The sequence below is a fragment of the Vipera ursinii genome (genome assembly GCF_947247035.1).
Source record: "Vipera ursinii genome assembly, chromosome: W".
In the NCBI taxonomy this organism is placed as follows: domain Eukaryota; kingdom Metazoa; phylum Chordata; class Lepidosauria; order Squamata; family Viperidae; genus Vipera; species Vipera ursinii.
This window is the reverse complement of record NC_139522.1, coordinates 40,046,341-40,070,019: the sequence shown is the minus strand read 5'-3', so window position 1 is coordinate 40,070,019 and position 23,679 is coordinate 40,046,341. Positions and strand designations below refer to the sequence as shown.

The 23,679-nt window shown below is 47.3% G+C and overlaps 1 protein-coding gene across 1 annotated transcript in view; it reads left to right on the top strand.

Moving 5' to 3' along the window:
• LOC310648303 (uncharacterized protein) overlaps positions 1 to 23,679 on the top strand; it is a gene marked incomplete at its 3' end in the record, with an annotated part of 505,350 nt that overhangs the window by 233,743 nt on the left and 247,928 nt on the right. Inside the window, exon 3 of the mRNA XM_083376068.1 lies at positions 5,553 to 5,637. Coding sequence (XP_083232194.1) covers positions 5,553 to 5,637 — 85 coding nt within the window. The remainder of the gene's footprint in view (positions 1 to 5,552; positions 5,638 to 23,679) is intronic.

Genomic DNA, 23,679 nt, shown 5'->3' with positions numbered 1-23,679 from the left:
ATAGGGGGGAGGTAGGGAGGGGAGGAGGGAGGGGGAAGGGGGGTTTTTCAAAGGAAAATTGTATTTTAAAACTTTTCAATAAAAAAACAGTATTTAAAAGCGATATTGGTCTGTAGTTTTTGGCTTGGATAGCATCTTGATCTTCCTTCGGGATCAATGAAATAAAGGCTGTTTTCCACGATGGAGGCACTCCTCCTCCCAATTGAATTGTCTTAAACAATTCTCTCAAAGGTTCCACCATTTCTGACTGTAAATTTTTATAATAAACGGCAGTCAAACCGTCAGTTCCCGGTGCTTTACCCACTTTTAATTGTTTAATTGCTAGAAAAATTTCTTCATCAGTTATCAATTGGTTCATCCCTTCCTTTTGTTCTTGTGTAAGAACAGGGATATTAGCTTCTAGCAAATATCCATCTATATCTACATCTCTAATCTTATCTCTAGCATACAACTTAGAATAAAAATCAACAAAAGTCTTTTTAATAAGATTCTGCTGGTAAACTACTTTACCCTTATATTCTATTCTATCTATATTACTAACTCTTTGTTTCTTCCTTAGCAAGTAAGCTAACCATCTACCCGGTTTATTAGCATTACAAAAAGTATTATGTCTAGCATACCGTAGGTTAGTTGCCACTTGATCTGCCATTAACATATCAAACTGACCTCTTAATAAAGTAATTACCTCTTTAATCTTCCCATCAGATGGATTCCGAATTAGAGCCTTTTCTTTTTCCTTAATTTCATCCTCTAATTCTTTCCTCTTGAATTCCAATTTACGTCTATGTTTATTATTCAAATATATTAATACACCTCTCATATAAGCTTTACTTGCATCCCAAACCATCTCAATAGGAGTACCTTTATACATATTAATTTTAAAAAATTCTTTCATCTGTTTTTTACACTCTTCCACATTTTCCTCATATCTAAACAAATTTTCATTTAAACGCCAAGACTGTCTGTCTCCATTATCTTTTTCTATCTCCAACCATACTGGACTATGATCAGATATAGTTCTTGGACAAATCTTGATCTTCTTAATCCTAGAAAAAAAGTCATTAGTAATTAATACAAAATCAATCCTGGAAAAAGATTGATGCCTATCGGAAAAAAAGGTAAAGTCTTTTTCTTGCAAGTTCCTTCCTCTCCAGACATCTCTCAATTCCAAGTCATCCTTCATCTCAAAGATTTAGGCAGTTTAGCATGACTTGGCGTACTTCTAAAAAGACCTCTCTTGTCCATTTATACATCCAAAACGCCATTCTAGTCTGCCATAAAAATACAAGATTTATAATCCCACTGAATAATCTTGCTGTGTAGTAATTTGTAAAAATCTCCTTGCTGTTGATTAGGAGCATATAATCCGACCAAAAGTGTTTTCTTGCCTTCTATTAATAGCCTTAGTTCATTTTGAGCCTTAGCATCCCTCACTTCATCTTTGCAGGCACAGGCTGTTTACTGATATTCTGCCTTAGTTATGTGCCCCTCTTTCCACTTCTTGGGTTTACTCTGAGTATGACTGATAAGTGGTGCGGTGACAAAACCTAAAGTTTAATTGATGTGTGTGTGTGTACGCTTGATTGTTCTTCAGGTTTTCATGCATTTGCCTAATTTTTAATTATTTTGATGCTATTGTGTACAAAAAACCAAAAATGGTAAAATAAAACAACTGTAGGGTACTGGCTTTTCCCCTTCATGAATTACTGCCGTCTCGTGACGAAGGGGCTTGCGTAATTCAATGAAGCTATGAGCTATGCTGTGCAGGGCCACCCAAGACGGAAAGGTCATAGCAGAGAGTTCTGACAAAACGTGATCCACTGGAGAAGGAAATGGCAACCCACACCAGTATCTTTGCCATGAAAACCCTATGGACAGTACCAAAAGGCAAAACGATATGACGCTGGAAGATGAGCCCCTCAGGTCGGAAGGCATCCAATATGCTACTGGGCAAGAGCAGAGGGCTAGTACTAGTAGCGCCAGAAAGAATGAAGCGACTGGGCCAAAGCTGAAAGGACGCTCAGCTGTGGATGTGTGGTGGTAAAAGGAAAGTCCGATGCTGTAAAGATTTTTTCTCCATAGGAACCTGGAATGTAAGATCCATGAATCAAGGAAAGCTGGACATGGTCAAACAAGAGATGACAAGACGGAACATCGACATCTTAGGTATCAGTGAACTAAAATGGACAGGAATGGGTGAATTTAATTCAGATGACCATCAGGTATACTACTGCAGGCAAGAATCCCTCAGAAGAAATGGAGTAGCCTTCATAGTCAATAAAAGAGTAGGAAAAGCAATACTGGGATACAATTCTCAAAATGACAGAATGATCTCAGTTCGAATCCAAGGCAAACCATTCAATATCACAGTAGTCCAAGTCTATGCCCCAACCACCAGTGCTGAAGAGGATGAAATTGACCGGTTCTATGAAGCCCTACAGCACCTTATAGAACTAACACCAAAAAATGATGTCCTTATCATCATGGGGGATTGGAATGCTAAAGTAGGAAGCCAAAAGATAACTGGAATAACAGGCAAGTTTGGCCTTGGAGTACAAAATGAAGCAGGGCACAGGCTGATAGAATTTTGTCAAGAGAATACGATGGTCATAGCAAACACACTTTTCCAACAACCCAAGAGACGGCTCGACACATGGACATCACCAGACGGTCAACACAGAAATCAGATTGACTATATGTTCTGCAGCTAAAGATGGAGAAGCTCTATACAGTCAGTAAAAACAAGACCAGGAGCTGACTGTGGCTCAGACCATGAGCTTCTCATTGCAAAGTTTAGGCTTAAACTGAAGAAATTAGGGAAAACCACTAGGCCACTCAGGTATGAATTAAATCATATCCCTGTTGAATATACAGTAGAGGTGACAAATAGATTTAAGGAATTAGATCTGATAGAGTGCCTGAAGAACTATGGACAGAGGTTCGCAACATTGTACAAGAGGTAGCAACTAAAACCATCCCAAAGAAAAAGAAATGCAAGAAAGCAAAATGGCTGTCTGAGGAAGCTTTGCAAATAGCTGAGGAAAGGAGGGAAGCGAAAGGCAAGGGAGAAAAAGAAAGATATGCCCAATTGAATGCAGAATTCCAGAGAATAGCTAGAAGAGATAAGAATGCCTTCTTAAATGAACAGTGCAAAGAAATAGAAGAAAACAATAGAATAGGGAGGACCAGAGATCTTTTCAAGAAAATTGGAGAGATGAAGGGAACGTTTCATGCAAAAATGGGCATGATAAAGGACCAAAATGGCAGGGACCTAACAGAGGCAGAAGAGATTAAGAAGAGATGGCAAAATTACACAGAAGAACTATACACGAATGAGCTTAACGTCCCTGATAATCACAATGAGGTGGTCACTGACCTCGAGCCAGACATCCTAGAATGTGAAGTGAAGTTGGCCTTAGAAAAACTGAGCAACAACAAAGCTAGTGGAGGTGACAGTATTCCAGCTGAGCTATTCAAAATCTTAAAAGATGATGCAGTAAAAGTGCTACACTCAATTTGCCAGCAAATTTGGAAAACTCAACAGTGGCCACAGGATTGGAAAAGGTCAGTTTACATTCCAATTCCAAAGAAAGGCAGTGCCAAAGAATGTTCAAACTATTGCACCATTGCACTCATTTCACATGCTAGTAAAGTTATGCTTAAAATCCTACAAGCTAGACTTCAGCAGTATGTGGATCGAGAACTACCAGAAGTGCAGGCAGGATTTCGAAGAGGCAGAGGAACTAGAGATCAAATTGCCAACATACGCTGGATCATGGAGAAAGCTAGAGAGTTCCAGAAAAATATCTACTTCTGCTTCATTGACTAAGCTAAAGCCTTTGATTGTGTGGATCATAACAAACTGTGGCAAGTTCTTAAAGAGATGGGAGTACCAGACCATCTTATTTGTCTCTTGAAAAACCTATATGTGGGCCAAGAAGCAACAGTGAGAACTGGACACGGAACCACAGATTGGTTCAAAATTGGGAAAGGAGTCCGGCAAGGCTGTATACTGTCGCCCTGTGTATTTAACTTATATGCAGAGCACATCATTAGAAAAGCAGGGCTAGATGAATCAAAAATTGGAATTAAGATTGCCGGAAGAAATATCAACAACCTAAGATATGCAGATGATACCACTCTAATGGCAGAAAGTGAAGAAGAACTAAAGAGCCTCGTGTTACTTGTGAAGAAGGAGAGTGCAAAACCTGGGTTGAAACTTAACATTAAGAAAACCAAGATCATGGCATCCGGCCCTCTCAATTCCTAGCAAATAGATGGGGAAGAAATGGAGGTAGTGACAGATTTTATTTTCCTGGGCTCCAAGATCACTGCAGATGGGGACTGTAGCCAAGAAATTAAAAGACGCTTGCTCCTGGGGAGGAAAGCCATGGCAAATCTAGACAGCACACTAAAAAGCAGAGAGATCACCCTGTCAACAAAAGTGCGTATAGTCAAGGCTATGGTCTTCCCAGTTGCAATGTATGGCAGTGAAAGCTGGACCATAAGAAAGGCTGAGCGCCAAAGAATTGAGGCCTTTGAACTATGGTGCTGGAGAAGACTCCTGCGAGTCCCTTGGACTGCAAGGCGATCAAACCAGTCAGTCCTAGAGGAGATCAACCCTGACTGCTCTTTAGAAGGCCAGATCCTGAAGCTAAAACTCAAATACTTTGGCCATCTAATGAGAAGGAAGGACTCACTGGAGAAGAGCCTCATGCTGGGAAAGATTGAGGGCAAGAGAAGAAGGGGACGACAGAGAATGAGGTGGCTGGATGGAGTCACTGAAGCAGTAGGCGTGAGCTTAAATGGACTCCAGCAGATGGTAGAGGACAGGAAGGCCTGGAGGAACGTTGTCCATAGGGTTGCGATGGGTCGGACACGACTTCGCAGCTAACATCAACAAGGTACTGGCTTTTAGTTAAGGAAAGTTTTCAACTCAGCTTTCCCTAACCTGTTAACATACATTAGCCTAATACATTAGAGCCTTGGTGGAGCAGTGGGCTGATGCCTCCTTAAGTAACACCAGCTGCCTGCAATTAGTGCAGGTTCGCATCCCACCAGGCTCAAGGTTGACTCAGCCTTCCATCCTTCCGAGGTAGGTAAAATGAGGACCCAGATTGTTGGGGGCAATAAGCTGACTTTGTAATAATGCCGCTTGGGGGTGTGTGAAAGCCCTAACAAGCAGGCATATACATAGAATGAAGGCTACTGCTAAGCTTGTAAGCCGCCCTGAGTCTTCGGAGAAGGGCGGGATATAAATGTAATAAAAATAAAAAATAAAAAATAAATAAAATAATATTCCCAGCTATTAATAAAATGTTTGTACAAAACCATGTGTCTTTTTCCTCTTTTTTCAACTTTAAATTTTGACTATTTTTTTAATCTTTCAGGGACTGAAAGTAACAGCATTAAATTGTAAATACTCTTACTGTGATGGATAGCATTATCTTGAAGGTCCAGAATTTGTTCAGAAACCAAAAATGCAGTAAACAACCTAGAAAGGGGAGTAGTTAGTACTGCTTCCTTAATTATTTTTTATTTATTTTTTGCAGACATTATCCAAAGCAGTCCTTCACCATGGTGGCTGACACTCCAGAGAACCTGCGCCTTAAGCAGCAGAGTGAACTTCAGAGTCAAGTGAGGCTTTTAACTGTTTGTTCTCAGCCTGCCAATTGCAATATTTTATCAGTTGCATTCTTTATATAATTAGCCTTACCAAGCCATGCTAAAAGATTTTAGTTAAGTCAACATCTTAAAAATAGAACATGGCTTAATGCTTAAAAAACAAAGCTGCTTTACTTTTCTCTTGTTACCAGAGGAAAGGAAATTAACAGAACTGAAATAAAATATAAGCTCTCTGTTCTACAAGCAGATAACATTTATGATATAACAGTTGAGGTACAGTATCTTAAAACTAGCTCAGGAATCTAGAGAATGAAGGTCAGTACAGTTTTAAAAGTTCCACTAAGGGTTGGAGGGATGAATGCAAACATGTAGGAAACTGTTAAGTTATGAAGAAGTGGGATGATGGCCTCACCATCTCCGCTAGGCTCCTACTAGGGAGAAACATTAAGCAAACATCAAGCATCAGAAAATAAGCACGGGTCGTTCTCAACTTACAGCCTTAATGGAATCTGCCCAAGCGTGGCAGTCATACAGTGGGTACCCCCACTTCAGCTTCATAACTTTGGTCGTGAGTTCAAATGGTTGCTGAACAAGCTCTTTAAAGAGAGAATCCAACCTGGACCTGAGAAGGGATTTCCTGACAGTGAGAACAATGAAATCAGGGGAACGGCTTGGCCTCCAGAAGTTGTGGGTGCTCCATCACAGGAGGCCTTTTAAGAAGAGACCGGGCAGCCATTTGTCGGGAATGAAATAAAGTCTCCTGCCTTGAGCAGGGGGTTGGGCTAGAAGACCTCCAAGGACCCTTCCAACCCTATGATTCTATGTTCTTCTATGTTCTATGATGTGTGCAGAACTAAAGGAGCATAGGATCAAGAAGATTCTCAACCTAAAACAGTAACCGTTAACTATTTCCACTGTTCAATTTTGAGGACTGTGTCTTGTGGATTCTCAAGAGTAGCAGTAGTTGAAGCTCTGGCTCCATCAGACCTTTGCCTGAAACTCATTTATAAAGGTATAGAGCAGGGTGGATTTGATTTAAATCACTAGTAAAAAGGCTTGATTTAAATCAACTTGATTTAAGTCATGATTTTTAAAGAGCAACTGTCATCTCTGTCCCGCAGTGGCTCCTCTGACCCACTGTTGACTCACCGACAGTCCTATTCACTTTAATGGGACAGCTGGTGATGCGGCAGTGACACAACAAGGTGAGGGACATGGCGGGCAGCAGGTGAGTGGATGCCCGCTAACAGGCACTGCCATGATGGATCTGAAATGACAGGTGCTCTTTAAATGTAAGGATTCATTTTAGCTGGTAGTTAGAATCTTTAATATTATTTGCAAACAAAAGGAAGGTTTCCTATTTAGAATAATAAGCTGTCGGGTTAGTAAAACAGTGATATCAGAACCGATTTTAGGTTAATAGGTTAATCACATATAGTTGGAAAACTACTCAAATTCTTTTATTTAACTAAAACACTTAGAGCCTGGTACAGATGCATTTCTCTTCAAACAATCATATACTTTGTAATGTACATAGATTTGCAAAACAGTGGGATAAAGGAATATTCCTGAACTTTGTTTTATGATTTATCTCATGGTTACTGTGAAATTGTGTGAATATATCAATGCAGTGCATGTTATCTCAGCTTGCAGAGCTTGGATTCATTGAATGAGTTTACCAAAAACGTACATATTGCAGAATATACAGCCTCATGCTACATAACTAAGCTCCATTTCATGCTGAATAAACTAAATTATTAATGTATCTTAAATAGAAAACTATATTTAGATAGATTTTTACTCCAAAAGTATTTTATTAAAATAAATTAGATAAAAATAAAAAATCCAATTTAAATAAAAAAATCTGATTTTTTTAATTTATTTTTTTAAAAAATCGATTATTATCCACCCTGGTGTAGAGTCATGCCATGTTGCATGGAGCAAAACTAGATAAAGGATTGTAAAGCATTTTGCATACTAGGAATGCTAGAGAATATTAAATACATTTGAATACAGAAGTAAGTTCCTTATAGTGTTTATAAAATGAGATTTTATTCCTAAATCATCATAAAAGTTATCTGGATGTTGTTCAGCATTAGGCCTTAGTAGGCCAAATCATCTGTATTAGACATTCTTTTGCAATGAAGATAAGAATGTATGTTGAAATCTACATATCAAACAAGAAATACTTCCTGGTTAATCAGAAGAGAGCTGGAAGAGACCTTCAAGGTCTTCTAGTCCAACCCCCTGCTCAAGCAGGAGATCCTATTACCATTTCAGACAAGTGACTGTCCAGTCTTTTCTTAAAAAACACCAGTGATGTAGCATCCACAACTTCTCAAGGCAACCTGTTCCAGTGGTTAATTGTCCTCACTGTCAGGAAGTTTCTCCTTAATTCCAGGTTGCTTCTCTCCTTGATTAGTTTCCATCCATTGTTTCTTGTCTTGCCTTCTGGTGCTTTGGAAAATAAGTTGACCCCCTCCTCTTTTGTGTCAACCTCTCAAATACTGGAACACTGCTATGATGTCACCCCTAGTCCTTCTTTTCTCTAGACTAGCCAAACCCAAATCCTGCAACCATTCTTCATATGTTTTTGTCTCCAGGCCTTTAATCATCTTAGTTGCTCTTCTTTGCACTTTTCCCAAAGTCTCAACATCTTTTTTGTAATGTGGTGTCCAAAACTGGATGCAGTATTCCAGGTGTGGTCTTACTAAGGATTTATGAAGTGGTACTAATACTTCGGGTGATTCTGATTCTATACCTCTGTTTATACAACCAAGGATTGTATTAGCTTTTTTGGCTGCTGCTGCACACTGCTCACTCATGTTTAAGTGATTGTCTACTAGGACTCCCAAGATCACTCACTCAGTTACTACTACTGAGCCAGATATCACTTATTCTATATTTGGTTTTTCTTGCCTAAATGTACAGTGAGGGAAAAAATATTTGATCCCCTGCTGATTTTGTACGTTTGCCCACTGAAAAAGAAATGATCAGTCTATAATTTTAATGGTAGGTTTATTTTAACAGTGAGAGACAGAATAACAACAAAAAAATCCAGAAAAACGCATTTCAAAAAAGCTATAAATTGATCTGCATTTTAATGAGTGAAGTAAGTATTTGATCCCCTATCAATCAGCAAGGTTTCTGGCTCCCAGGTGTCTTTTATATAGGTAACAAGCTGAGATTAGGAGCACTCTCTTAAAGGGAGTGCTCCTAATCTCACCCTGTTACCTTTATAAAAGACACCTGTCCACAAAAGCAATCAAATCAGATTTCAAACTCCACCATGGCCAAGACCAAAGAGCTGTCCAAGGATGTTAGGGACAAGATTGTAGACCTACACAAGGCTGGAATGGGCTACAAGACCATTGCCAAGCAGCTTGGTAAGAAGGTGACAACAGTTGGTGCGATTATTTGCAAATGGAAGAAACACAAAATAACTGTCAATCTCCCTTGGTCTGGGGCTCCATGCAAGATCCCACCTGGTGGAGTTTCAATGATCATGAGAACGGTGATGAATCAGCCCAGAAATACAAAGGAGGATTTTGTCAATGATCTCAAGGCAGCTGGGACCATAGTCACCAAGAAAACAATTGGTAACACACTACGCCATGAAGGACTGAAATCCTGCAATGCTCGCAAGATTCCCTTGCTCAAGAAAGCACATGTACAGGCCCGTCTGAAGTTTGCCAATGAACATCTTAAATGATTCAGAGGAGAACTGGGTGAAAGTGTTGTGGTCACATGAGACCAAAATCGAGCTCTTTGGCATCAACTCAACTCACCGTGTTTGGAGGAGGAGGAATGCTGCCTGTAACCCCAAGAACACCATCCCCACTGTCAAACATGGAGGTGGATACATTATGCTTTGGGGGTGTTTTTCTGCTAAGGGGACAGGACAACTTCACCGCATCAAAGGGACGATGGACGGGGCCATGTACCTTCAAATCTTGTGTGAAAACCTCCTTCCCACATCCAGGGCATTGAAAATGGGTCGTGGATGGGTGTTCCAGCATGACAATGACCCAAAATACATGGCCAATGCAACAAAGGAGTGGCTCAAGAAGAAGCACATTAAGGTCCTGGAGTGGCCTAGCCAGTCTCCAGACAATCTCATAAAAAAATCTCTGGAGGGAGCTGAAGGTTCGAGCTGCCAAACGTCAGCCTCGAAAGCTTAATGACTTGGAGAAGATCTGCAAAGAGGAGTGGGACAAAATCCCTCCTGAGATGTGTGCAAACCTGGTGGCCAACTACAAGAAACATCTGACGTCTATGATTGCCAACAAGGGTCTTGCCACCAAGTACAAAGTCATGTTTTGCAAAGGAGTCAGATACTTATTTCACTCATTAAAATGCAAATCAATTTATAACTTTTTTGAAATGCGTTTTTCTCGATTTTTTTGTCGTTATTCTGTCTCTCACTGTTAAAATGAACCTACCATTAAAATTATAGACTGATTTCCTTGTCAGTGGCCAAATGTACAAAATCAGCAGGGGATCTAATAATTTTTTCCCTCACTATAGAAACTTACTTTTCCACCATCAAATTTCATTTTTTTAGATAGGGCCCATTGTTCAAGTCTGTCAAGTTCCTTTTTGATCCTGAGCTTGTCTTCTGGGGTGTTGGCTATTCCTGCCAGCTTAGTGTCATCTGCAAATTTGATGAGTTCCCCTTTTATTCCCTCACCTAAGTCATTTATGAAGATATTGAAGAGTACTGGGCCTAAGATGGTTACATTTAAAGGGTAACAGAACACAGGTAGTCCTTGGCGTACAAGCACCATTGGGACTGGAATTTCCATCTTAAGTGAGTGCAGTTGTAAAGTGTGATGAGAGCTGATTTTACAACCATTTTTACCACAATAAGGGAATGATGTGATCATTAAGTACATCCAGCTTCCCCAATTGACTGTTTTTGTTGGAAACTGGCTGGAAAGGTCACAAATTGCAATCACGTGACTGCAGGATGCTGCAGCCGGTCAGAAATGTGAGCCAGTTGCCAAGTGCCTGAATTGTGATCATGTGACAATGGGGGGTGCAATGGTTGTAACTGTGAGGACAGGTCATAAATCACTTTTACTTAGGCCATTTTAACTTTGAAGCATTATAAGTCGAGGATTACCTGTATTGCTCTTACCAAATTTACTGCAGATATTTGGGGGGATTGTTGCCTTTCTTTGTTAGGTGGTAGTAGCTTTGTCTTACTGAACTAACCGCCAACATAATTAGTTAAGATGAAAAAGGTCATACCATACCATACCATACCATACCATACCATACCATACCATACCATACCATACCATACCATACCATGCCATACCATAAACAAAGCTCCCCTGATGCTCCCTGTCACCCCTAGCTTGCTTTTGGTTATTTTGTCCTCCAAGGTATGTAGACATGCTTCCGAACAAAGCACTGAGATGACTGAGTGAAGACTACTGAAGTGGTACCTATTTACTCGCATTTGCATGCTTTCAAACTGCTAGGTGGGCAGGAGCTGGGGCAAGTAATGGGAGCTCACCCCATTGCACAGTGCTCGTGTCCTGAACCTGGGCTGTCAGCTTTCCAGCTGACAAGCTCAGCGTCTTTAACCGTTGAGCTAACTACTATGGTTTTATTTTATTTATTTGCCACCTATCCCACAGGGACTCTCAGCAGGAGTTCAGGACTTTATCATAGTTCATTTATGTTATTAATTACTTCTCTCCAGTTCTTCCTCTAAACCTGCCTTCTATTTGTACTTGGTACTCCATATTCTGTTTATTTTGTTTCATGATTGGATCTCATACCCCACAATCCCTGTTGCTAATGAAGTGTTGATTTAACCCTGGGAGAGGATTAAGTCCATTCTCTTGATCATTGTTTGCAGTAGCATGGAGATATTTTTTGTTTTCATAAGTGCTCTGCTCTTGAAGTATTAAACTTCATAAAGTTCTACTTTCAGGAAAGAGGCTGAACTTTAAGTTCCTCTAGCTGAATGTTGTCACTGCAGATCCTAGGGTGTGAGCATTATGCCAAGTAACCATATTTTTCTGTGGATGCCTATAATGTTATTGTCAAAACTATTACATATATTTGCCACAAAGTAAGTTGTAGAAAAGGGGTAACTGAGAAATACTTCTTTCACCTCTCCAATATTGTTGTTATGTAGTGTCTTATAGATTAATGAGGGGCAAAATGTCTTTGTTTAAATATAAGTTGTGTAATACCTGATTTGATCAGTGCCCAGTGCTGGTTGTTCATAAGAACATTAATACCATGTTTTCCTGAAAGTAAGACCCAGTCTTTCTTTCTTTTGGGCTCTGAAGTAAGCCCTAGGTTTTACTTTTGGGGAGGGCTTACTTTTTGCCGGTACCGGTACCAGTAGGCCGCAAGTACATGGGGGGTGGGGCAGGTCCTGTGCACGGGGTGGAGAAGCAATGCAGTGGCGAGAGCGTGGTGCCGGACCAGTTGCTTCCCTCCACCTGGCAGACACCTGCCGAAGCTGTGCAGGGTAAGGTTGCCGCGCCTGCCCCCGCCCAGATGCCCTCGCATCCCCCAAGCGTTTTTTTACTAATCTGCCTTTCAGCTGCATTGCATTTCTCTGTTCGCTTCTCAGCCTTCACCATGTGTTTGTGGGACTACTGGTAAAAAATAAAATTTCAATCAGACTTTCTAACTTTTTGAGATCTTGCGAGAAGTTTGAAAGTCTGATTTTTTTTCTCCCACAAACACACGGTGATGGCTGAGAAGTGAACGGAGAAACACAGTGTAGCTGAAAGGCAGGTTAGTAAAAAAAAAACACTTGGCGTAGGCGAGAGCATTTGGGCGTGGCAACCTTACCCTGTGCGGTGGCGGGAGGGTGGAGAGCATGCCCTTCCTGTGCCAGGCTAGCCCTGCAGCCCCAAGTAGGCTGCCAGGCCGATCAAAGCAGCAGGTGGAGGGCCGGAGGCTCGGGGAGGGAGGGTGGTGAAGAGGGTGGGCCATTGGCAAGCACAATGCAGCTTGGCTGAAAGCGGCCACGGAACAAGTGGGGGAGGTTCCCCTCTCACTTGCCCATTCTCTTCTTTGTCAGAGAAGAGAACTTTACAGCTCTGCCTAGAGAGCCAACAAAGTGGCAGGGGGAGCGCCGGGGGCTTGAGGAGGGAGGGTGGTGAAGCGGTCGGTCGGGCCATTGATGAGTGCAATATGGCTCGGCCGAAAGCAGCCTCAGAACACGTGGGGCAGGTAAGTAAAGAAATCCTCGCTCCCCCCAGTAATTGTCTTTCTTTGCTTACCTCACTCCCAGCCCCGTGCCATTTCTCTTTCAAGATCTGCCACTGCCCCATGCAGGGAAACAAAGGAAGTTTTTTTTGGGGGGGGGGAAAGGTCAATCAATCAATTCCAACTTCTTGCGGAAAAAAATAGTTCTTGTGAAGTTGGAATTGATTGACATTTTTCCCCCCCAAAAAATTCCTTTGTTTCCCTGCACATCGCGGCGGTGGATCACGAAGGAGAAACGGCACGGGGGGCTGCAGGGGCTAGCTTGGCACGGGAAGGACATGTGTCCCGCCCGCCCACTTCACCACCCTCTTTCCCCGAGCCTTCGGTGCTTCACCTGCTGCTTTGGTGGCTCTGTAGGCAGAGCTGCAAAGTTCTCTTCTCTGACAGAAAAGAGAATGGGCAGGTGAGGGGGGGGACCTGCCCCACATGTTATGTGACTGCTTTCGGCCAAGCCGCGTTGCACTCGCCAGTGGCGCAGCCCTGAGGCCTGGCAGATTCCCCCCCATCTGACCCACACAAGGCTGTAGGAAAAACATGGGTGGGAAAGAAAACAGTTTTTCCCGTTTGTTTCCAAAGCAGTTTGGAAACAAATGGGAAAAACCGTTTTTTCCCCCCACCCAAGTTTTTATGTTTCCCCCCCCAGGGCTTCCCATCTTCTGTTAGGGTTGGGGGGCAGTGGGGGTTAGAGTTAACGTACGGTAGGCCTGGCAGCAGCATTGCGTGTGACATGCGAGGCGGCAAATGGCCGTGTCGCATCAAAACTGGCCATTTCCCTCCTCCTGCCCAATGCCGCTGCCATGAGGCCGCGGAACAAGCTGGGCAGCAGTAAGGAACTGGTATAATGGAAAGTGGATTAGAAGGGGGAGGATCCTCCAGTCCTCATGGTAGCGGCATTGGGCGTGATGCGTAAGGTGGCAAATGGCTGTGGCTGGCAGCAAATGGCCGTGTCGTGCTGAAACCAGCTGTTTGCCGCCTTGCATGTCACGCTCAATGCCTCTGTGATGAGGCAGCAGAACAAGCCATTCGGGGGTAAGGAACCGGTGTTCTGTCCCAGCCTATGTACGTCCTTGTTAAATGCACAAGGACAAAACCTCTTTTGACAAGTAGGCTGGAGACTCAGAAGAAAACAAACCCCTTTTAATATTGGGAACAAACCTGCCATTTCACGGGATGAAATGCGTCATCTTGGTCAGCATATCCACCACCACGAACACCGTCATGAATCCAGAGGACGGGGGTAAGTCCATCAGGAAGTCCATGGACACAGCCCCCCCAAGGTCTTTTGGGCATTGGCAAGGGCTGCAATAATCCGGGCGGGGCCCCCGTTGCTGACTTGGCCTGCCTACGATGGGTACAGGACGTGACGTAGGCCTGGAAATCATGTCGGACTCAGGGCCATAAAAAGGTATGGGAGACCAAGTTCAGGGTCTTGAACAGGCCAAAATGCCCCTCTGCCGGATTATCATGACACTGGCAGAGGATGAGTCCCCCGAGTGGCCCTCCCGGAACATAGAGCCGGTCACGATAGTGGAGGAGTCCATCCGTGACTGTCCATGGGGAATTGGGCCCCACCTCCTCCTCTTGCTGAGCCACCCACACATCCTGCTGCTGAGCCTCCTGAATCTGAGCCCGTACATCTATCGGCTCCTGCACCACAGCAAGACTCGATGGGGAGCACTGTCCCGGGCAGAAGCTTGTCTTCTGTTTGGGAATATTCGGGCTACCAGGACAGCATCCGCTCTTTGGTTGTGACTGCTGGTTATTTACGTTACATGGAAATTGAACCTCGCAAAAAAGAGACCACCGAATTTGGCGTTGGTTCAATTTCCGAGTGGTCTGCAGGCTTTCCAAATTTGGATGATCCATCCAGACCTTGATTTGATGCTGCGCCCCTTCCAGATGATGCCTCCAGGCCTCGAACGCCACTTTGATGGCCAGTAGCTCCTTCTCCCAGATGGTGTAATTGCACTCCTCCGGATTCAGTTTCCATGAGTAGTATGGGCAAGGGAAGAGGGCACCACCGGGCATCATTGCCTGGAGTAACACCGCCCAATGGCAATGTCGGAGGTGTCCGCCTCCACGACAAACAGCCGTTGTGGGTCAGGATGCTTCAAGATGGGGTCCTTCATGAAGGCTTCCTTCAAAGCCTGGAAAGCCCGTTGTTCTGGAGCGTTCCACTGAAACCGAGTCTTCTTCTGCAGGAGCCGGGTGAGGGGGGCTGTCAAGGCAGCAAACCCAGGGATGAAAGCTCGATAATAGTTTGCGAACCCAAGAAGTCTCTGAACATCCTTCACACGACGTGGGGGTTGCCAACTCTGCAAAGACTCAACCTTACTCGGCTCCATGGCGATGCCCTCAGGAGAAATGCAGTGACCCAGGAAATCGATGGTCATCTTGTAGAACTGGCACTTCTCCAGTTTAGCATACAGCTGATGTTCTCAGAGCCGCTGCAGGACCTGATGGAGATGCTGATGGTGTGCCTCTCGCGACGGGGAGTAAATCAGGATGTCGTCCAAGTAGATCATGACAAACTGATCTAACAAGTCCCGGAAAATGTCATTCATAAAATGCTGAAACACTGTCGGGGCATTGGTCAGGACAAACGGCATCACTGTATACTCGAAGTGCCCATACTGAGTACCAAACACCGTCTTCCACTCATCACCCAACCGCACCCTGACAAGGTTGTAGCCTCTTCTCAAGTCTAACTTTGTAAGGAGCTTTGCCTCCCAGAGCCGGTCCAGGAGTTCAGGGATGAGGGACAGCGGGTATCAATTGTGCACCGTGATGGCATTTAATTTCCTGTAATCACAGCACAGCCTCAATTCGCCTGACTTCTTTTTGACAAAAAGTACGGGTGCAGACACTGGCGAGGACGAGGGCCGGATGAAACCGCGAGCCAAATTCTTCTCCAGAAAGTCCCGCAACATGGCCAAGCCGGGGACCGACATGGAATATAAACGCCCTACTGGGAGAGGCGCATCAGGGACTAAATCGATGGGGCAATCATAGGGCCTGTGCGGTGGCAATTGATCCGCTTCAGTCTTGCTGAACACATCAGTGTAATTTGCCAGTTTGGAGGGCAAGGAGACCCCTGTGGGACCCTTCACCTGGCCGGCACAGATTTGATGGGTGTGGTCTATGCACTGTAAGCTTGGGAAGGTGACCAAGTTCTTTGAACAATAAATCCGTGGGTCATGTGTCCGGAGCCATGCCAGTCCCAAGACCGCAGGGAAATGCAGGTCTGAGGTGATATAGAACTGGATGGCCTCCTCATGTGAACTGATGGCCATACATAATGGTTGCGTGGCGGCCTTAATTGGCCCAGACAGGAGCACTCGACCATCAGTGGTCTCCACTAACATCAGCGGTTCCACCAGGCACTGGGGAATCTCCCATTTGGCCACTAATGCTACATCCATAAAGTTCGTGGTGGCCCCAGAGTCAATCAATGCATGAACGAGAATCCCCTTGGGCAACTTCGGAAGAATCAGGTGCGCCTCCAGTATCAGATGCCATGGAGGTCCGTGGGTAGCATCTGAAGGGCGTCGCTCGGTGATGTGGGATGCCCGACCCTAAACGCCCTTCAGGTCGAGCTCAGGCCGTTTCCCGACAGAGGAGCAGGTGGCTTTCTTAGGGCAGGCTTGGTCACACGCCCTTCATCGCTTCTTGGGGCAGAAAGCAGCCAAATTCCCAGGGTCCCCATAGTAAAAACACAACCCCCCTGAACGTCGTCTGTTCATTTCTGCCAACGATAGGTGAGGTCTGACAGCACCTAACTCCATTGGCTCTTCCCTCTGGAGAGGGGTCTCACATACAATGGGGGTTGCACGGGTCTCTGGGGTGGCACGGCGACTCCTTCTCTGCTGCAGCCAAGCGTCGATCCGCAGACAGATGGATCAGCCCATTGAGGTCTGGGGGAACATCAACACGGGCCAGCTCATCCAACATCTCCTCCGACAATCCATCCTGGAAAGCGTCCACGAACACAGCCTCATTCCAGGCTGAATCCTGGCTAAGCAGCCGAAAATCGCTGATATAGCCCTGTAGGGGGCGTTGGCCCTGCCTCAGAGCTTTCAGGCATCGGGTAGCAGTCTGCATCTTAATGGGGTCCCCGTACATCAGATGCATGTAATCACAAAACCCCACAAAGTTGTCCAACAAAGGACTAGGTTGGGCTAGCAGGGGTGTGCCCCAACGAGCTGCAGCACCAGAGAGAAGGCTTATCATAAACCCCACTTTATCCCAGTTAGATGGGAAATCAGCTGCTCTCAGGCTGATAAATAGCTGGCATTGTCCCAGAAAAGCAGGAAACATATCCGGATTGCCATCAAATTTGTCCGGCATCGCAACTTGGCATTTTCTCCTGGGTGGTGGAGCAGCAGGGACGTGTGCTTGCAGCTGAGCCACTTGAGCTGATAACAAAGCCAGCTGCTGGGAGAACTGGGCATTCTCCACACATAACTGCTCCATAATAGTAGGGGGGTAGGCTGAAGGCAAACTGTTCTGTCCCAACCTATGTACGTCCTTGTTAAATGCAGAAGGACAAAACCACTTTTGACAAGTAGGCTGGAGACTCAGAAGAAAACAAACCCCTTTTAATATTGGGAACAAACCTGCCAAATGGTCCAAAAACAAAGGCAACAAAACACAATCCAAATGGAGAAAATTGTCCACATGAAACACAATGCAAAACAGAGAATTATTCACCGGCAATACCAACAGAACATGATCCCATTAAGTACTTTGCAATGGTTGCCTTCAGCAACCAGCACTGCCCACACATTCCCTTTTTGTAATTCAGTCCTCAAGGTGTGGCTTCTCAGTGCCTTCTCCCCCTCCCCCAGAGTCGCCCCATTGCCTCCGTCTGGTCTACTCCTCTCCTGGCCTGTCTTCGTTTGCAGGCGTCTCTCATGTCCTCCAGCTGTGCGTCCTCCGAGTCCAAGCCAGCCTCCCCACACAGCTGCGTCTCATCCTGAGCACAAGCGGAAGGGCCAGGCTCCTCACTGGAATGTAAGACTTGGAACTCATCAGAGCCTTCCTCCGACTCCGACGGCTCCCCAGGCCCCTCCTCCTCCTCCTCAGATTCGCTAGACTCAGCTGCCGGGGTCACAGGCTGGCACGGAATTACAACACTCGGTATACCGGTATCGTGTGTCAGATCTCCCTCCCCCATTGGCTTCACCTCGTCACAGAGGCACTGGCAGATCCCCCTCCTTACCTTGTGTCTAGGGTGAAACCAGACGGAATCGGTGGCAGGCTGTCCATACAGGCCCTTAAGTAGGGCTTACTTTAAGGGGGAGGGCTTATATTAGGTCCACCCCCCCAAAATCAGCTGGGGCTTACTTTTGGGGACGGGTTTACTTTCGGGGAAACACGGTATGGTTCACTGCTATTTTTACTTCCAGCTCTCTGACCATTTGTGATGGCTGGGGTGAATTAATGGTTAACTGTTAAGGTGTTGTTAGAAGAAAATTCTGGTCCCTTCTACAGGTGAAACTCGAAAAATTAGAATATTGTGCAAAAGTTCATTTATTTCAGTAATGCAACCTAAAAGGGGAAACTAATATATGAGATAGACTCATTACATGCAAAGCAAGATAGTTCAAGCCGTGATTTGTCATAATTGTGATGATTATGGCGTACAGCTCATGAAAACCCCAAATCCACAATCTCAGTAAATTAGAATATTACATGCAATCAATAAAACAAGGAGTGTACATAGAACAATATTGGTGTTCTGAACCAGCCTGCTACCGGCCTTGCAGAAAGGCAACCCCTATATAAATAGTAGAGACTGGAGAGCGTCTGAGGCTGGAAAGCGTCTGCCAAGATTTATTACACAAACCACAGAACAAGAAACAAAACACTGGAACTAGAATCCTCAAACGGAACGGTTGCTTTCAGCAACCAGCCCTTCCCCAAACACTCCTTTTATTTAGAGTTCAGGGCGTGGCCTCCCTGTGCCGCCTCCCGAGGAGTCCCACAGCCTTTCTCTGCTTGTTCCTGCTTGACTGCCTCCTGCGTCGGGCGTCCTTGAACAGGACCAGCTGTGGGTCATCATCCTCCGCACTCTCGGGCTCGCGCAGCTGAGAAGAGGGCCCTGGCTGGGGGCTCTGCGAAGCCTCCAAGCCATCATCAGCAAGTTCGTCTTCAACACCCTCCTCCTCCCCCTCATCTGAGTCATCCGAGACATCCGAGCCGGCTGCCGGACCCACAGGCTGGCCCTGAATCACAACACTATCCCGCACCGCAGGGCCCTTCCCCCGGGGCTGCCGATCCGGATGCGGTCGGGATGGAAATTGTTCGTGAAAAGCAGTCACCAACGCAGGGGCATGAACGGCGGTCGCGTCTTCCCATGTGAAGTCCTCCGGCCTGTACCCTTTCCACTCGATCAGGTACTGGAAACGACCTTTCAACCAACGGGAATCCCTGATGCTGGCGACCTCGTACTCGGGGGTGCTGCCTCCATCACGAGGTCCTGATGGGGGAGGTTCCGCTTGGCGGAGTGGACAAGCCGGTTGTTCGGGGACCAACAGGGACCGATGGAAGACTGGGTGCACGCGCAGGGAACGTGGCAGAGTTAAACGATAGGCGACCGGATTGATGACAGCCTCGACTGGGAACGGTCCAAGGTAACGGTGGTCCAGCTTCCTCGCCGGCCGTGTGGACGGTAGGTTCCTGGTGGACAGCCAGACCCGATCCCCCACCAATAGTTGAGGCGTATCCCATCTCGACCGATCGGCAAACCTCTTGTAGTCGGCCTTGGCCTTCTCCAGCTGCCGTCGCACCAATCTATGGATCGCCTGTAACTCCGCCATGAAGTCGTTCGCCGCCGGCTCCGGTGAGTCCACGGGACAAAGGGGGAAAAACCGGGGGTGATAACCCACATTGGCCAAGAACGGTGTCATCTGCGTGGAGGTGTGCTGCGAGTTATTAAAGGCAAACTCGGCTATGGCCAGATAGTCCACCCAATTGTCCTGCTGCAGGTTGACGTAGCAGCGCAGATACTGCTCCAGGATACCGATGAACTTCTCGGTACCCCCGTCAGTTTGAGGATGATGCGCGGACGAGAGGCAAACCTTAATGTCCAACGCACGCATCAACTCCTGCCAGAAGCGGGCTGTAAACTGGCCCCCCCTATCGGAGACGACTCTATCGGGGAGGCCGTGCAGCCGAAACACCTGTTGGATGAACATGCGACTAGTGGCGCGAGCTGACGGTAAGCCGCGACAGGGGATGAAGTGCGCCATCTTGGTCAGCATGTCCACCACCACAAACACTGTCGTGAAGCCGGAGGATGGGGGTAAATCCGTCAGAAAGTCCATGGACACAGCCCCCCAGGGTCTCTTGGGTGTTGGCAAAGGCTGCAGTAAACCAGGCGGGGCCCCCGTCGCTGACTTGGCCTGCCTGCATGGGACGCAGGAGGTGACATAAGACTGGACGTCGTGTCGGACTCGGGGCCACCAGAAGGTACGGGAGACCAGGTTCAGAGTCTTAAACAGGCCAAAATGCCCCGCTGCCGGGTTATCATGACACTGGCTGAGGACGAGTCCCCTGAGTGGCCCTCCCGGAACATAGAGCCGGTCACGATAATACAAGAGTCCATCCGTGACCGTCCAAGGCGAGTCTGGCCCCACCTCCTCCTTCCGCTGAGCCACCCACGCCTCCTGCTGCTGCGCCTCCCGGATCCGAGCCCGTATATCAACCGGCTCCCGCACCGCAGCAAAAGACTCGACGGGGATCACTGTCCTGGGCAGAAGCTTGTCTTCCACTCGGGTATATTCGGGCTTCCTGGACAGAGCATCCGCTCTCTGATTGTGCCCGCTTGGTATGTACCGAACCCGGAAGTCAAACCTCGCAAAGAAAAGGGACCACCGGATCTGGCGTTGGTTCAAATTCCGAGCGGTCTGCAGGCTTTCCAGATTCTTGTGGTCAGTCCGGACCTCGATTTGATGCCGCGCCCCCTCCAGATGATGTCTCCAAGCCTCGAACGCCGCCTTGATGGCCAGCAGCTCCTTCTCCCAGATGGTATAGTTGCGCTCCGAGGGGTTCAATTTCCGAGAGTGATACGCGCAAGGGAAAAGGGTACCGCTGGGTGTCGTTGCCTGGAGTAACACGGCCCCATTGGCAATGTCGGAGGCGTCCGCCTCCACAACAAACGGCCGTTGCGGGTCAGGATGCTTCAAGATGGGCTCCTTCATGAAGGCGTCCTTCAAAGCCTGGAACGCCTGTTGTTCTGGTGCGTTCCACTGGAACCGAGTCTTCTTCTGCAGGAGCCGGGTGAGGGGGGCTGTCAAGGCGGCAAAGCCAGGGATGAATGTTCGATAGTAGTTGGCAAATCCAAGAAGTCGCTGAACATCCTTCACGCGACGCGGGGGTTGCCAACTCTGCAACGACTCAACTTTACTCGGCTCCATGGCGATGCCCTCAGGAGAAATGCGGTGACCCAGGAAATCGATGGTCACCTGGTAGAACTGGCACTTCTCCAACTTGGCAAACAGCCGATGTTCACGGAGGCGCTGCAGGACCTGACGGAGATGCTGATGATGCACTTCATGAGACGGGGAGTAGATCAGGATGTCGTCCAGGTAGATCACGACAAACTGGTCCAACAGATCCCGAAAGATGTCGTTCATAAAATGCTGAAACACAGCGGGGGCGTTGGTCAGGCCAAACGGCATCACCGTGTACTCAAAATGTCCATAGCGAGTACCAAACGCCGTCTTCCACTCATCACCCGGCCGAACTCTGACGAGGTTGTAAGCTCCACGCAGGTCCAGTTTCGTGAAGATCTTAGCCTCCCGGAGTCGGTCCAAGAGCTCGGGGATGAGGGGCAGCGGGTAATGGTTGCGCACCGTGATGGCGTTGAGTTTCCGGTAGTCACAGCAAAGCCGTAACTCGCCCGACTTCTTTTTGACAAAGAGCACGGGCGCAGACACTGGCGAGGACGAGGGCCGGATGAAACCGTGAGCCAAATTCTTTTCCAGGAAGTCCCGCAATGCAGCCAACTCGGGCTCCGACATGGAGTACAAACGCCCCACTGGGAGAGGCGCATCAGGGACTAAATCAATGGAGCAGTCATAGGGCCTGTGCGGGGGTAACTGATCCGCCTCTGACTCGCTGAACACATCAGCAAAGTCGGACAGTTCGGGAGGCAAGGAAACCCCTGGGGAACCCTCCACCTGGCCGGCACAGATATGGCGGGAGTGGTCCACGCACTGCAAGCTTGGAAAGGTAACCAAGTTCTGAGACCAATAGATCTGTGGATCATGCGCCCGGAGCCACGCCAGTCCCAAGACCACGGGGAAGTGCAGATCCGAAGTGATGTAGAACTGGATGGCCTCCACATGGGAACTGATGGCCATACACACTGGTTGCGTGGCGGCCGTAATAGGCCCGGACAGGAGCACTCGACCATCGATAGTCTCCACTAACATGGGCGGATCCACCGGACACTGGGGAACAGCCCATTTGGCCACAAAGGCCGAGTCCATAAAGTTTGTGGTAGCCCCAGAGTCAATTAAGGCATGGACTGGAATCCCCTCTGGCTTGCCAGGAAGGATCAGACGTGCCTCCAAAATCAAATGCCGTGGAGGTTCACAGGCACCATCGGAACGGCGTCGCTCGGTGTGGTTGTTGGGGGTCGCCCGATCTATCACACCGTCTAGATCGGGCTCGGGGCGTTTCCCGACAGCAAAGTAGGGGACTTTCTCGGGGCAGGCTTGGTCACTGATGCCCGCTGACGCTTCTTTGGGCAAGAAGCAGCCAAAAGTCCAGGGTCCCCACAGTAAAAACACAACTCCCCCGATCATCGTCTGTCCATTTCCGTCACCGATAGACGAGACCTGGCGGCACCCAGCTCCATTGGCTCCTCCCTTTGGACTGGGGGCTCACGCACAACAGGGGCGGCAGGGGTCTGTGGGGTGGCACGGCGACTCTTTCGCTGCTGCAGCCGGGCATCGATCCGCAGACAAAGATGGATCAGCCCATTCAGGTCTGAGGGAATGTCCACGCGGGCCAGCTCATCCAACATCTCCTCCGACAATCCATCCTGGAAGGCATCCACGAGCGCAGCCTCATTCCAGGCGGAATCCTGGCTAAGCAGCCGGAAATCGCTGATATAGGCCTGTTGACCCTGCCTCAGAGCTTTCAGGCATCGGGGGGCAGTCTGCGTCTTAATTGGGTCCTCGTACATTAGGCGCATATGGTCACAAAACCCCCGAAAGTTATCCAACAAAGGGCTAGGTTGTACCAGCAGAGGCGTGCCCCAACGAGCTGCATCCCCCGAAAGAAGGCTTAACACGAATCCCACCTTATCCCGGTCAGTGGGGAAATCAGCTGCTCTCACGCTGATAAAAAGCTGGCATTGTCCCAGGAAGGCAGGAAACAGTTCTGGATCGCTAGCAAATTTATCCGGCATTGCTATCTGACATTTCCTCCTGGGTGGGGGTGCAGCATGTACCTGAGCTTGCAGTTGAGCCACCTGAGCTGCCAGCAAAGTGAGTTGCTGAGTGAGCTGAGCATTCTCGGCACGTAGCTGCTCCATCGTAGTAGTAAGGGGTGGGAGGCTGAAAGCAAACTGTTCTGAACCAGCCTGCTACCGGCCTTGCAGAAAGGCAACCCCTATATAAACAGTAGAGACTGGAGAGCGTCTGAGGCTGGAAAGCGTCTGCCAAGATTTATTACACAAACCACAGAACAAGAAACAAAACACTGGAACTAGAATCCTCAAACGGAACGGTTGCTTTCAGCAACCAGCCCTTCCCCAAACACTCCTTTTATTTAGAGTTCAGGGCGTGGCCTCCC